Source organism: Rana temporaria, chromosome 4, assembly GCF_905171775.1.
Source record: "Rana temporaria chromosome 4, aRanTem1.1, whole genome shotgun sequence".
Lineage (NCBI taxonomy): Eukaryota > Metazoa > Chordata > Amphibia > Anura > Ranidae > Rana > Rana temporaria.
Window position 1 is genome coordinate 254,637,402 of NC_053492.1, and position 16,864 is coordinate 254,654,265.

General features: G+C 39.8%; 1 protein-coding gene across 3 annotated transcripts in view; it reads right to left on the bottom strand.

Moving 5' to 3' along the window:
- Positions 1-16,864, bottom strand: part of ASCC3 (activating signal cointegrator 1 complex subunit 3) — an 841,816-nt gene that overhangs the window by 524,646 nt on the left and 300,306 nt on the right. For all 3 annotated transcript variants that reach the window (XM_040350155.1, XM_040350157.1, XM_040350156.1), the window contains one exon: positions 4,488-4,559. In XM_040350155.1, coding sequence (XP_040206089.1) covers positions 4,488-4,559 — 72 coding nt within the window. The remainder of the gene's footprint in view (positions 1-4,487; positions 4,560-16,864) is intronic.

The following is a 16,864-nucleotide window of genomic DNA, read 5'->3' on the forward strand; positions in this document are numbered from 1 at the left end:
AAAGACTAAGGGAGTATCTATTATGATATCTAATAGAGTAACATGGGAACATAGGGAAGTCTTGACAGATGTATCAGGAAGATACTTGTTTATTAAAGGAACAATTAGAGGGATTATAATGACATTTGTAACCTACTACGCCCCAAATGTTCAACAAGATATATTTTTTAAAAGAATGTTGGGTGTACTCATTGAATTCTCAGAGGGGCAGTTAATTATGAGTTAATTATGGGAGGAGATGCGAATATCCCTTTAATACCAAGTGAAGATACTTCAGGGGGAACATCATCAGTACCAGCTAAAGTTAGAAAGGGGATTTCAAAGGCACTGATAGAGGCAAGAGTAGTAGATATTTGGAGATTATTACATCCGAAGGAAAAATATTTCTCCTTCTTTTCTAACCCTCATAGGTCTTATTCACAAATAGATATTTTTTTAATCCCACATAAACAATTACATTTTGTGAAAGAAACCTCAATTGGTATAATTACCTGGTCTGATCATGCGCCAATCTTTTTAAAATATAAACTAGTAGAAGGGAAATATTCAACTTTAACTACCTGGAAACTTAATGAGAGTCTCCTCCAGGACCCAATGGTCTTGGAGGATGTACAGAAAGAATTAGTATTCTTCTTTCAAACAAATGATAATTTGGAAAGCCCTACGGAGGTAATTTGGGAAACGCATAAAGCCGTAATACGCAGAATACTGATTAAGCATGGCTCAAGAATTAAGAAAATTAGGGAGGCCAAATTAACTGAATTATCAGCAAAGATTCATATATTAGAAGCAAAACATAAACATGCTCAGACAACTGTAGTGGAACAAGAATTATTTAAAATAAGGACCCAGGTAACAGGGTTACTACAATATAAAGCTAAAATGGCACTACAGATAGGTCGCAAATGTAGTTATGAATCAGGGAACAAATGTGGGAGACAATTAGCTAGAGCCCTACGAGATGTACAAGCAAGGACCTATATACCCTCAATTAAGAAAAAAGACGGAGTGGAGGTTCAAATGCCAGGACAAATTGCGGATACTTTTGGTGATTTTTACTCCTCACTCTATAATTTAGATCTGGAGGTCCCAGACAAAGTAGAAATGGAGGAATACTTAACATTAAGTGGAATGCCATGCCTGTCTATAACAGATATTGAGGAGTTGGAATCACCAATAACAGTAGAAGAAACTAGAAGAGCAATAAAATTATTAGAAAATGGGAAAGCACCAGGCCCAGATGGCTTTACGGCTCAGTATTACAAATCACTTTGCCCAGAACTGATACTCTTTATGGTTAAAATGTTCAATGAAATGGGTAATAAATCAGCTTTTCATTCTGAAACAACAAAAGCCACAATAGCAGTGATTCCAAAGGAGGGTAAAGACCTGAGGATCTTAAAATATTCAGCAAGATACTTTACCCTACGGCGCAGGTAAAGGTAAACGGAGTAATTTCATCTTCCTTTAAGATAACAAATGGGACAAGACAAGGTTGCCCTCTATCGCCCTTGATTTTCGCCCTGACCTTAGAACCCTTCTTATGTAAAACAAGACTTAATAAAGATATCAAAGGAATTGAAATAAAAGGAACACAACATAAAATAGCAGCATTTGCTGATGATATGTTATTTTCAATAACAAATCCGACAGTGTCATTACCGATTCTGATCAAGGAAATGGAACTATACGGTAGATTATCATATTTTAAAATAAATTGTAGCAAGTCAGAAGCTTTGATGATAGCAATACCAAAATAAATATCAAAAGGATTAGGACTAAGTTTTAAGTTTAAATGGGCAGACCAAAGTCTGAAATATTTGGGGACAAGGATCGCAGTGACCTCAAAGAAAATGTATGAATTGAACTTTGTACCATTACTGAATAAAAAATGTGAACTATTGGAAAGATGGAAGAGGGGAATGTTCTCCTGGTTTGGAAGGAGTAATATAATCAAGATGAACATATTGCCCAAAATATTGTATCTGCTCCAGGCAATTCTGATAACATTACCAAGAACATTTTTTAAGAATTTACAAACAGTATTTACAAAGTTCATATGGGTAGGAAAGCAACCAAGGATAAAGAGGTCACTGCTATCCCTACCAAGGCTCTATGGAGGCTTAGCAGTACCAGATATTTATAAATATTACCAGGCAGTACATTTAGGTTGAGTACTTGATTGGTGTAGACATAAGAATACAAAGATTTGGCCAAATTTAGAACAATTACAATGTAAAGAACTATTAAGTAGAGCCTGGTGCTATAAAGCGGTCGCAATTAACACAAAAAACACCCAACAATAGGTACAACTTTAAAGATTTGCTATAATTTGTTTTCTAGGCAATTGATATCTACGGATAATTCGCCCCTTACACCTATACTGGGTAATCCGCAGTTTATACCTGGCATACAGAAAGGCCCTTTTACGGCATTGATTGAGAGAGAGACATATCAGATTTCCCATTTCAGAAATGAAGGCAACTGGCCAACAATACAGAACTTGATGGATAAAAATGGACCTTATCAGCTAGAGTTCTGGCAAGCAGCTCAATTAATACATTTTTTAAATTCTCAAGTTGTGCCATGGTATCGGGAACGGGAAATGTCACAATTTGAGAAATATTGCATGGAAAAAGAACCAAGTACACATACAATATCTAAAATGTATGCAATACTGAGTAGTCCATCAGGAAATGTTCAGTTGCCTTTTATCCAGAAATGGGAATCAGACTTGGGTAGGACTTTTGAGGAAAAACAAAAAACTAAAATGATAAAAGCTATATTGAAGACAGCAACCTGTACCAAAATGCAGGAATGTAATTATAAAATAATTGCACAATGGTACAGGACTCCAGATAAGTTACATAGATACTACCCAAACATAAAAAATGAATGCTGGAGATGTAAGGCAGAAAATGGCACGATGGTGCATATCTTCTGGACATGCTCTAGAATTAGGGGGTTTTGGGGAGGGGTCCGGAAGATTACACAAAAATTTTGTAAAATGACTATACCAGAGGACCCAGCTTTCTTCTTGCTGCACCTGTCAGACATTGCCTGGGGAATAAATGGGAACCCGCTATTGTATCACCTGTTGAATGCTGCTAAAGCATGCATACCGCTTAAATGGAAACAAATACAACCCCCTACTTTGAGTATGTGGATTAGGAAGGTGGAGGAAGTGAATAGGATGGAGGATCTGATATGGACAAGTAGGAAACAAAGAGAAGTATATAGGAAAATTTGGACACCATGGAACGATTGGATTCAGTCTGAGGGAGAGGGAGGGCTGATGGAGGAGGAGTAGGGTATGTGGGGGGGAGAGGGAGGGATGGAGAGGAGAGAGAAATATATATATTTTTTGTTGTTGTTGTTGCTGTTGTTGTTGTTGTTGGTGTTGTTGGTGTTGTTGTTGTTGCTGTTTGTTTGTTAATTATGATTGGTTCTTGAACTAGATTGGGCTGGAGAGGGAAAACTTGTGAATGTATATTATGAATAAGAACTATAAGTATTAGGGGGGGAGAGGGCACGGGGAGTGGGCTAAAACAAAAAGGGAGGGCATGGGACAGCCTCCCCCATGTCCAAACATTAGGGAATTTTAAGTTTTTGTTTATCAAACGCTACCTCCTACAGGGCCCCCCCCTCCTGTTATGGATCAATATTGGGAGTTAACTGGCCACGCTCTCGACTCGGAAGAGTGGGAGGATGGGAATTAACAGGGGAGATGAAAAGACCCCAATGGTAGGAATGTTATTGTTTAGTTCCTTTTTTTTTTTTCCTTCTCCTTTCTCTCTCCTTCCTATCTCTCTTTTGAGAAGAACGGATAGAGAGATTGCACTGTGATAAGTTTTTTTTTTTTCTTTTTGAATGTACTTGGATTTATTTACTTATATTTGTTAGAAGATTTTTATTTCCTATGTTTTGTATAAATGAAGAGGAAAATTTATTTTGAAAATAAAGAAATTGAAAAAAAAAAAAAAATAGTTTGAGAGGTGGCAGTAGGGAGGTTTGAGAAGAAGTTTTCTTTTAAACGTGATTATATGATGCATGAGCTCCCATGAAGTGATCCAGCTTATTCTGGAGCTGTGGTTTTGAGACCATTGAGCTCTACTGCACTAACAACTCTCATAATCAAACTGGGCTAGCAGTAAATAAAGTGGTGTTTTAGAAGACTCAAATCTAGATTATACTGTACTGTGTGTATGTACACGTCTTCAATGGAGGCCATAAAAACAGAAGAAAGATTGTAATATAGTCATAATGGAATGGATTAATTGTATGTATTACTATTACCATCACATTAAGACAAGGAGTTATACACAAAAGAAATAGCAGGGTAAAGAGAATATAATCAAGTAATGAAATATAAATAGCATTCCTATATAGCTTCAAAGGAAGTGCAGCATTAATTAACAGGCATATTAAACATCCATAATAGTTCAGCTATTATGGTAAATAAATCCAGTATTCATCATAACTCATACCTGTCGACCAGCTTTGACTTCCCTAAGTACATTCTCATAGCAAACCTCTTCCGTATCATGGAGTTGTTGAGTCTATAACATAATAAAAACATATATTTAAAAATAATAATAATTATATATATATATATATATATTTTGACTGTAGGATGATTCATTTTTTATTTTATTTTTTTTACATCTACACAATTACAATTGCAAAAGTGGTTACCAAGATGGACTGCATAATTATAGTTGTACATCACCACTGGTATTTAGATACATTGACATGCGTGACCTTTGAACTTTACGACTTGAATAAAAAGCTCTTAGCGTCCATACATTTTTATTTTGACAGGAATCCTTACTGGCTTTTAAATACACCTAATTTACATGAAATGGCGCATAACCCTATAGATAAAGGTTGATTATATTTTACTTTTCCAGAATCTCAGAAGATTTGAGAATGAGACAGTCATTCGTATAGATAGTGAAGAATATAGCAACATTATAGAAACAATGGAATCCTAATAAATGTTCTATGATTGGTTACAGGTCTTTAAAGTGAACCTGCCAGTGATTGGAATAAAAAGGATAAACTTAATTGACAGAAAAGAGGGATTTTTGTACTTACTCTAAAATTAGTTTCTTAGAGTTAATTAAGTGGAGCTCTGCATGCAAAAAAAAACTAAAATCAGCAGCAAATACAAATACTGCAGCTGCTGACTTTTAAAATAAGGACACGTACCTGTCCAGGGCGCCTGCGATCTCCTCACCTGAAGCCGAGCTGTCTCTTGGCTCCAGGGTGGAGGTGCTGGCATCTTCAGTAAGGGAATCAGGAAGTGAAGCCTGTGCGAGTTGTGCTGCACATTTTGAATCTTCCCTGCTGTCTTCTGGGACCTGTGTGTCTTCCAGAAGACAACTGGGGGGACGGAGTAGGGGCCGGACATGGTGCAGTTTGTCGCTGATTCTGTGGTGCTCTTTTGCCTAAAGTGGGAGCAAATACTTGGATTAGACAGGTATCTGCTCCCCCCTCCCCCTGAAAGGTGCCAAATGTGAAACCGGAGGGGTGGAGGAACCTGATCAGCAAAAGTTCAATTTCTGGGTGGAACTTCGCTTTAAGGTATACAGGATCAGAAGTAAATCAGAAACAACTGGGTTATTTTGCTGCTTACAAACATCCTCTTTGACACTACGCCTGCCCGTTGATTGGTTACAGTCGATGGATTGAAAGCAGCGCAGCCATTGGCTTGCTGTCAATCACACCCAATGGCGTGGCACACCGGGGGGGGGGGCGGGGCCGAGTGATACAGTGAGAGGCTATGGCCGCTGGCTGTATCACGGGAGCACGCCCACAATAACTCAACACCATGCAAGCGTGCCGAGACAGCCGCTGAGGGACCCCGGAAGACCAGGTTCAGGTCCACTCTGTGCAAAACGAGCTGCACAGTGGAGGTAAGTATAACATGTTTATATATATATATATATATATATATATATATATATATATATATATATATATATATATATATATATATATATATTATATATTTAGTGATCCTTTAAAGGGGAACTGGATACTGGCAAATACATAAAATAAAAAGCTGTTAGCCAGCTATCTACAACCTCTCCCACTCCTATCAAGCTTCAGCCTTGGTAAAGGATGTAATCTGTGTTCCTTAATTAACTCCAATAAATGGGTTTCATGGTGAGTACAAAAATGTTGTTTTTGTTCTGCAAGGTCTGAATGCAGATACTCCAGTTACTTTGGTTGTTTTCTCAACTTCCCCCAGTCTCTTGGTCATGGCTTATAAATGCAGAGATCAGCTATAGCAGGAGAAAGGGTGTTGTTTTATGCTGGAGGCTACAACCGACAGGTCCCCCAGGCAGACTGGCTGGTTGGAATGAAAGCTAGAGAGAGAGAGAGTGCAGCAAGTGCTAGTCATGCGTGGGGCGTATGTGGCCAGCAATATATTATTCACAATTACTTTGTAAACATCAACAACATCCATAACCATTTTCCAGAAAAATCCAACATCTGCCACAGGGTAAAAATGCAATGTCTTTCAAACATAAGTCAGTATAAAACAAATGCATAAAGTGCTAGAAATACTGCACTTGTCCCGGAATGGATTCAGAATGAGCTGTTATTTCTTTGATCCCCATAGTATAAAGAAGCCAAGATTAGAAACAGAAATAGCTCTGGGCTATTTAGTACATGTGATTTTTCAATTTTTGTATGTGACTCTGGAGCTTTAAATTCATTGGAATAAACAATCACGTCTGAATTCAGTCTTACAGCTTGGCTAAATAAACAATCCTAATAAAAATGTTTGATTTCCAGTCTTGGAATCTGGTTTTAGTATTTCCCTCCAACCTTTTAACAGGCAGTTCTATGACTTATGTAAGATGCCATAGCGCCCTCTAGGAAAATCGAGTTCATTTTACAAAAAGGGTCTATGCATTGAGTGAAAAAAAAGAAAATTCAGGTAAGAAACTAGAACAGGTGTACCTGGTATTGCAGCAACAAAATACAAAACCACTATCAAATGGAGTTATATAACTGTCCGCACATTTCATTTATACTACCCATCTTCAGCTAGGTTTACAGGAGGTGGGCTGTAAATAATCACATTCACTAATGTCACTATCATGCCTCTCTAGATGAAACAAGGGTATAAAACAACTGTGTATTTCATTGTATGCAAGATGCTCCTGGCTTACAAAAAGGCCCTTGCATGAACGAATGCACTTGTAATGGTGCACACTGATATATACAGTAGGGATCGAAAGTTTGGGCACCCCAGGTAAAAATGTGTATTAAAGGAACACTAAAGGTTTGTTTTTTATTAGATCAATTGATTGCTGTAAGCTAGAGCATTTAAATATCACTTACCTTGTTTTTCCTTTTGACCTCCAAAATACAGTAATCCAGGTTTGAAAATGCCATTTCCTATCACTCCTCTTCTTTCTTTCCACCAGCATCTGAGCCGTTTTGCATGGTGGAAAGCAGAATGTGCTCACCCCCTCCCTATGACTACAGCCCTGCGTGAAGATGCTCTCTTATCCCTCACAGGCATGGAGGCTAAGCCTAATGGGAACCATAGTTCCCATTGGGCCGTGATGTAGCAAGAATGAATGCGCACCGCAAACCAGGAAGTCAGTGAGAATAACGATTCAGGAGTGACGGAGGTGAATAAAACATCTCGATTTCAACAGGTATCAAACTAGTTATAATGCAAAACATGACTTTTTACTTTATCAGCTACTTCAGACTTTAATTTAAGAGGAAAATATTTTTGTCTTTACAACCCCTTTAATGTGCATAACGAAGCCAAGGAAAGATGGAAAAATCTCCAAAAGGCATCGAATTACAGATTAGACATTCTTATAATATGTCAAAAAAAGTTAGATTTTATTTCCATCATTTACAAAATTACAGAAAACAAAAAAATGGTGTCTCCAAAAGTTTGGGCACCCTAAAGAATTTATAGCATGCACTGTCCCCTTTGGCAAGTATTACAGCTTGTAAACGCTTTTTGTAGCCAGCCAAGAGTCTTTCAATTCTTGTTTGAGGTATTTTTGCCCATTCTTCCTTACAAAAGTCTTCCAGTTCTTTGAGATTTCTGGGCTGTCTGTCACGCACTGCTCTTTTAAGGTCTATTTCAATTATGTTGAGGTCAGGAGATTGTGAAGGCCATGGCAAAACCTTCAGTTTACGCTTCTTGATGTAATCCCCCGTGGATTTTGAGGTGTGTTTAGGATAATTACCCATTTGTAGAAGCCATCCTCTCTTTAACTTCAGCTTTTTCACAGATGGCATCAAGTTACCATCCACAGTGTCACGGGACCTGTGAGGCTGGAACAGGCTTCATCCTGATGGCCACAGGAAAAGCCTGAAGACTCCACACATTTTGCTATCATCACTTCTAAGCAGCCCATGGATCCGGGACGAGGACTACAGGATGTTACAGATGAGCCTTCTTTCCTTACCTTCTTGTAAGTGTGTTTTGTACAATGTGTCATTAAAAGAACCTCTTTAATACTGCACTTAGGTGGCGCTTCCTTTCTCTACCCCTCTTTTGTTTACCACAGAGTCAGCTCTCTGAGGACAGCAGCCGCCATTGAACAGCCAAATCACCTGCATTTTTAACCATTGAACTGTCTGTTACTATTATTTCTAATGGACTAATCACCATACCCCTACCTATACATGTACTTTGTATCTGCGCTGACAGTTACCTCTCCTATTGAATACAATTGTTTTACCTGGGGTGCCCAAACTAACTTTTGATCCCACTGTGTGTATATATATATATATATATATATATATATATATATATATATATATATATATATATATATATATATATATATATATATATATATATATATATATATATATATATATATATATATATATATATATATTTTACTTACCTGTAAATCTCCTATCTTGATAACAGGACTGGTATTGATTGACCATGCTACCTTTTAGATTATTAGACATTGGCAAGACTGGTTCAACCCTAGAGTGCAGCTATATAATCCTGCATCCAGGAGGCTCCAGTTTGTTTTTAGCAATCAATTAGTAATCAAGACACAGAGGCAAGGATGCCCTGAACTGTACTCCAAGATAAGGAATTTACAGGTAAGTAAACCTCCTATTATAATAATTGTACAGTACACAGAACTAGGAATCATAGTCCAAGAGACATACCAAAACAATATAACTGAGGGGTGGGCAATAACATAGCAACCAAGAACTGCCAAAAGGTTCTCTACGTTTATAAAACCCAAACAATAACAAATTATTGAGGTGTGGTGTTGTTTCTACTCGTATATCTAAACTGAAATCTGAACAATGCTCACACAGCACAGCATGTAGAAAACAATTTAAAGCAGAGGTTCACCCTAATAACATGCATATCTGACCAACTTCCTTATACTTGTAACAAGTACAGTCCGCAATTTGTTTTGTTTTTTATGCTGTACGTACATTGTAATCCATTTTTTCAATCTACTTCTCCCCGCCGGAGTAGGCGTTTCCATGCCTAGGGGGATTGTCATCTGGGAGGTCGCCCAGATGATTGACGTTTGTTCCCCCCGACGGATAAGGCCCCACCCCCCGTATTGCGTAGGCGCGTGCAAGTTACGGGTTTCCGAAAGAAGCCGAACATTTGAGAGCGCAGGCGCCGTATAGAGCCGACTCACATCTCTGCATGTTTGGCTTTTTCCGGAAACCCCGTAACTCGTGCACGCCTACGCAATACGGGGGCGGGGCCTTATCCACCGGGGGGAACAGACGTCAATCATCTGGGCGACCTCCCAGATGACAATCCCCCTAGGCACGGACAGGCAGAGGGACGTATATATACATCCCCTTTAAGAAGCGGCTTTGTGAGCCCAACCGCGGATCCCACGGACTCGATGTCCGCGGGCATACCTGTGATCGTCTCACGGAGAGGAAGAACGGGGAGATGTTAGTGTAAACACAACATCTCCCTGTTCTGCCTGGTGACACTGTCACTGATCATGTTCCCTGTGATTGGGAACAGTGATCAGCGATGTGTCACGGCAAGCCATGTCCCCTAACAGTTAGAAGCACTCCCCAGGTCACACTTAACCCCTTCAGTGCCCCCTACAGGTTAACTCCTTTCACTGCCAGTGTCATTTTTACAGTAATCAGTGCATTTTTATAGCACTGAGCACTGTAAAAATGACCAAAATTGTGTCATAAGTGCCCGATGTGTCCGCCATAATGTCACAGTCACGATAAAATAATCACTGATCGCCATTACTAGTGAAAAAAAATATATATTAATAAAAATGCCATTAAACTATCCCCTATTTTGTAGACACTATAACTTATGCGCAAACCAATCAATAAACACTTATTGGCGGGGTTTTTTCACCAAAAATATGTAGAAGAATACGTATCAGCCTAAACTGAAGATTTTTTTTTTTTTTTTATATATATTTTTTGGGGATATTTAATATAGCAAAAAGTAAAAAATGTTGCATTTTTTTTTCAAAATTGTTGCTCTATTTTTGTTTATAGCTAAAAAAAAAAAAAAAAGTGCAGTGGTGATCAAATGCCATCAAAAGAAAGTTCTACTTGTGGAAAAAAAAAAGGATGTCAATTTGGTTTGGGAGCAAAATAGCACGACCGCGCAATTGTCAGTTAAAGCGATGCAGTGCCGAATTGCAATCGCAAATAAGGCTTACCTGCAAGTAAAATGGATAGCTCCTAAACCCTACCCTGCATGCAATCGCTGGTGTCAGCGGTGCATGCGCAGTGAAGGTCCGGCGAAGGTCTAGTGTATTGTGCTGGAACGGAGGACTCCTGCGCACATGCAAATACAAATTAATAAAAAAAAAACTCTGAATCTGAAGGCTGCATTATTATAATTATTCAAATGGTCATTGGTACCTAGCTCTCTCTCTCTCTCTCTCTCTCTCTCTCTCTCTCTCTCTCTCTCTCTCTCTCTCTCTCTCTCTCTCTCTCTCTCTATATATATATATATATATATTTATTTATAAACTGTAAACCTACCACAACATTAGAGTATGTCATATAGTGTTAATAAATTTGGGAACTGTAAACGCTTACCTACTAGGTTTGTTAATGGACACAGGATATAAGACAATGTTTCATGAACAATGAGCAAACATGCATTTCCATAACTAAACAGACAAAATGCCACCCTAGCATATTAAATGTAGCCTCTATAGTGACTGCCAAATCTTCTCATTCTCATATTTAATATGCTGCACAGCACTGACCTTATCATGCACTGTCAAAGTAGTTTGGAAATTGACTTACAAAAAACTATAATGCCAGCTACATTGTTATTTCACTATTCAAAGCCAGTTTTATAGAAGATACAATGAGGTGATAGTCAACATTATGTTTTCATTTGGCAGGATCTATTTCTTGTGAGAAAGTTACCATCTGTTGATTTGCTTTCTAATTTGGCTTCAAGAAACATTACAATGAAGCAAATGTCCAATTGAATAATCAAAAACACAGAAAAAGTCAAAATTTATATCAAACCTACACACTAGTGTTGGAAGAAACCAGAGCACCCAGAGGAAACCCACACTGGCACAGCAAGAACATACACACTCCAAGCAGGTAGTGTTGTGCTTGGAATTTGAACTGGCAACCCTAGTGCTGCTAGGTGGAAATGCTAACCACTGAGATATTAACTACAATAATTCAAGATGATCATTCAGGTCAAACAGGGATGTCAAATAAGTCAAAAAGTACCATTGTTTTAGGGGAACCTGATAAAAAGAAGTTTGCACTCTTGCTTATTTTCTTTTTCATGAAGATTAGTAAATACACCATCTAGAATATAACACCCTCAAATACTATGGGGCTGTGTCCGTCCCTCCATTTTAACACCTTCACATGCTATGTGGTGGAGCACACTGACTGACAGCACAGATTACATGTGACAAAGTGTCTCCTGTTATGCAAGATAAGATGTTAAAATAAATGCCAAGTTTCTGCAAAGGGCCATGGCAAATTGCAATGCACTCTAACAGAACACTGAACATGTTCACATTAAAAGTGTTGGGTTTTGAGGTTCATTCAGATCTATCCAGTCTGTTGTAGTGTGTTAACATGCATTATGTCAGATACATGGACTGCATTAAGGTAGCCTCAGGGGTGGACTGACAACTCATGGGGCCCCCGGGCAATAGAAGATTATGGGGCTTACAGATGGCCACCACACCATGAGGCAGTGCATCAAAAAGCATGTTGGTTTTGGACATATCAGGGAAAGATGTTAAAAAAACACAGATTTCTACATATTGTCCCTGGTTTTATTGAGCCTGGCAACCCTGATGGGGCCCCCTAGTGGCATGGGGCCCTCGGGCAGTGCCTGAGAGCCCCAATGGTCAGTCCGCCCCTGGGTAGCCAATTTAAAGACCAACCCATGCACCATAACAGACACTTAATTTGGACATATACAAATTACAGTGAGAATTGATCTGTGTCCAGGGGAATAGACAAGGTGTGTGGGGATTAGAGGGATATGGGGATACAGTTCCCCCTCCCTTCAGCAGTTGTACCAACCATCAGTAAACAAATAAAGAAACATTTCCTCATTTGCACAAGTATGTCTATTAGCATTTTGTGGGGGGGGGGGGGGGACAATCACAGACAACTTTCTGGGCTGTGTCAGGCAGTGCAGCTCAGAGTAGTGGCATCACCCTCCACCTTCCACTGGATCCTGTTGACTGCCACCCTGCAGAAGAACAGAGACTCATGTATAGGGGTGAGTACTGCTATCTGTTTAGAGGCTGTACATCTTTCTTAAGGATTGGCGGTATCCGATTGAAACATGCTGGTAAAGGAAATGTCACCAGTACAGGGGCATCGCTGTGGAGTGTGCATACAAGCTGGTTTCCAGTGGCCAGGTCCAAGCCTGTTTGAGTTAAGTCGATTAGTGTTTATATTCCTTTCTTTGCTCCTATTGTATCTGCCATTATGCACACACAAGCTTGCACCGCATTAGCAACAATAAAGCAACACAGTTAAAAAAGCAACATGTAGCTGGCAATATAGAGTGGGTGTCTTGTTTTTATTGTTATACATGTTATGTATTACTTTTTGTTCATTTTTGCACAGAGGATGTGTGGGTGAGCACTGCAGAAACTGTTTATAGTGTTTGATTTAAGAGGTAAACCTGTACAGCACAAACTACATCCTGGCAGAGAAGGGAAGTTTTCTTTAAGTACTTGAGCTGGACAGAGAGTTGTCCTGGTTGAGGTGAAAGGTCAAAACCACTTTAGAAAGAAAATAGAGTCTAGGCCTTGATACAACTGTATCCTTGTGTAAGACTATTAATTTTTTTTTTACAGGATATGGGCTCCAGGCCAAACACGTGTCACAGAGATGATGATGACACAAAATGATATATGCTGCACCATGTACTTGTATGAAAAATTATCCTGACGACCAGACTCTAAACCCTAAGATTCTACACATATGAACAAAAAATAGGATTGTTATACTCACCGTAAAATCCTTTTCTCTGAGTTCATGGACGGACACAGCCTTAATCTTGACAAAGTGGATATTAGCCTTCCTTTAGGAGTGACTAGGCAGAATGTGTTAACAACATCAAAGCTGAACAGCCCAGCCCAGGGGGCGGTCCTACTGGCTATATCCCCTCAGCCTGCATTTAATGGCTCTGGTCATCAAAAGCAGTACAAACTTAAGAAGGAGGGGTGGGTGCTGTGTCCGTCCATGAACTCAGAGAAAAGGATTTTACAGTGAGTATAAAAATTCTATTTTCTCTTTCGTTCATGGATGGACACAGCCTTAATCTTGACAAAATGGGACGTCCCAAAGCAGTGTCAAAAAACGAAGGATGGGAACAGCATAAAATTAAACCTCACCCCAAACAAAACAGAGTTCCTCAACTGAGGAGTTGCAACTCTAAACAGCCGCCTGCAAAACTTTGCGGCCGAAAGAAGCATCCGAAGATGCACTCACATCAACCTTGTAGAATTTAGTGAAAGTGTGAACGGACGACCAGGTCGCCGCCTTACACACCTGGGAATGTGCCGTGACAGGAAAAGGGCGGGGGGGGGGCGCCCAACCCTTTATGGCGTAAGCCTGAATCACTATCTGTCGGATCCACCTCGAGATGGTGGCCAACGAGACTGCTAGGCACTTCTTGGGACCAACCACCGAAACAAACAGTGAGTCTGACATCTGGAACGGAGCAGTAGCAGATAAGTATACTCTCAGAGCTCGGACAACGTCCAAGGAATGTAACGTCGTCTTTTTTAGGATGCGACGGACAAGGACACAAGGATGGAAGTACAATGTTCTCATTGAGATGGAAGGCCGAAACGACCTTGAACAAACAAAAAAATTTAAATAAATAAATACATTTAAAATAAACCTCCATGCCTATGGTCCTGAAGGGAGCCATGTCTTCTCCTTAGCCTTTCTCCTTCTGCCTAGTCACTCCTAAAGGAAGGCTAATACCCACTTTGTCAAGATTAAGGCTGTGTCTGTCCATGAACGAAAGAGAAAATAAGGCCATTCTGGAGTTCTGAGAGATCATGTTCTCTATGGCATCCACGCAGAATAGCAGTGCTGAAGGCAAGTGTTGTAGTCTTGCAGCAAGATTGTGATCTATAACTGGATAAAACTCGTTGTTGATTTCTCCAGCCCAGTTATCCATGGCCTGGGCAATTGACAAGGTGACAATAGCTTGTCCTGCCAAGGTAAACGGAGACTTCAGAAGAGTCTCCTGATACCCATTACCTAAATTTTTAGAGGGGGGGGGGGGGGGGTCCATCAATTAAAACAGCTGATTGAATATTTAGTGTAAGAATGGCTGGAATCATAGTAGAAATGGTCTTCTCTTGAACTCCCCTCCCATACGGTACAAGGCATCAAAATCCTATGGGGGAGGGAATAGTCCATCTGTGTTGGGACAATCATTATAAAGGGCCTAGTTGCCTTGGTCCATAATATGGAAAAGCTTTCTATGAGCAGCCTTCTTTTTAATGCATGGGAAATATGTGGGGGTGACCAGCACTAAGGGAACCAATTTAGAGACTAGAAACACACTGCTTCAACCAAAAAGTCCACGGTAGTAACCATGTAGTGAGAAGCTAAAGAAGAAGTAACACTTCCACAGTGCCACCTCCACTAAAATGTCAGCACCCCCCTTACCAACTGCAAATGGAATTGAACTAGGCAGTTCAGGTTGTAGCGACTGAAAATAATCAGGGGGTGAATAGGCAGAAGTGCATTTATGAGTGTTAGTACCAACAATTCTAAATGTTTTTTTTTCTTTGTCTGAAATTCTCACTTCCTGTTTCTCTTCCGTAAGCTTGTTCCCATGTTCTGGCTGGGGGTTAGTCAGCCAGAACAGCTTACTGAGGAGGAACAGGAAGTGAGAAATTCAGACAAAGAAAACAAATAAAAAAAAAAAAAACATTTAGAAGGGAAATCAAAGGAAAAGGTTAGTGAACCAACAATGCACTAGCTTAAAGGGTTTGTAAAGGATTTTTTTTTTTTTTTATCTTAATAGCTTCCTTTACCTTAACTGCTTGCCGACCAGCCGCCGTCATTCTACGGCGGCAGGTCGGCTCTCCTGGGCGAGAGCCCGTAGCTATACGGCGGCTCTTTGAGCCTCCACTAGGGGCGCGTGCGTGTGCCCGGCGGGCGCGATCGCCGCCGGGCACACGCGATCGCTCGTTACAGAGCGGGGACCGGGAGCTGTGTGTGTAAACACACAGCTCTTGGTCCTGTCAGCGGGGGAAATGCTGATCTTCTGTTCATACAATGTATGAACAGAGGATCAGTGTTTCCCCTAGTGAGTCCACCCCCCCCCCCACAGTAAGAACACACCCAGGCATACTTAACCCCTTCCCCGCCCCCTAGTGTTAACCCCTTCACTGCCAGTGGCATTTTTATAGTAATCCAATGCATTTTTATAGCACTGATCGCTATAAAAATGCCAATGGTCCCAAAAATGTGTCAAAAGTGTCCGAAGTGTCCGCCATAATGTCGCAGTACCGAAAAAAAAATCGCTGATCGCCGCCATTACTAGTAAAAAAAAATATTAATAAAAATGCCATAAAAATACCCCCTATTTTGTAAACGCTATAACTTTTGCGCAAACCAATCAATTAACGCTTGTTGCGATTTTTTTTTTACGAAAAATATATAGAAGAATACGTATCGCCCTAAACTGAGGAAAAAAAAAGTTTTTTTATATATTTTTGGGGGATATTTATTATGGCAAAAAGTAAAAAATATTCATTTTTTTCAAAATTGTCACTATATTTTTGTTTATAGCGCAAAAAATAAAAACCGCAGAGGTGATCAAATACCACCAAAAGAAAGCTCTATGTGTGGGGAAAAAAGGACGCCAATTTTGTTTGGGAGCCACGTCGCACGACCGCGCAATTGTCTGTTAAAGCGACGCAGTCCCGAATCGCAAAAAGGTCTCTGGTCTTTGGGCAGCAATATGGTCCGGGGGGTAAGTGGTTAATGCAGTGCTGTTTTCATGTCCTCATTGTTCGTTTTTGCTCTCAAGTTGGTGTAATTTTTCTCTGATCTCCACACTTCCTGGTTGTCTCCTGATAACCACGGTACTGGGAGCTTTCTCTCTGTGGTCACCAACTTCAAGGAGGTGTGATTATTGTGTGTCTAAAACCCCTCAGCACCAATCAGTTTCGCTTTCCAAACCATCACTGCCCTGTATTGGCTCTGTGACTCTGTACAGTACAGAGGCAGGAAACAACATGCAAAAACGAAACTAGAAACTACAGGTACATTATATGATTGATTGTTATCTATTTTTAATTGTTTTTAAAAGGAATCAGTTAACTATTATGTCTCTCTGCCCTGTAAA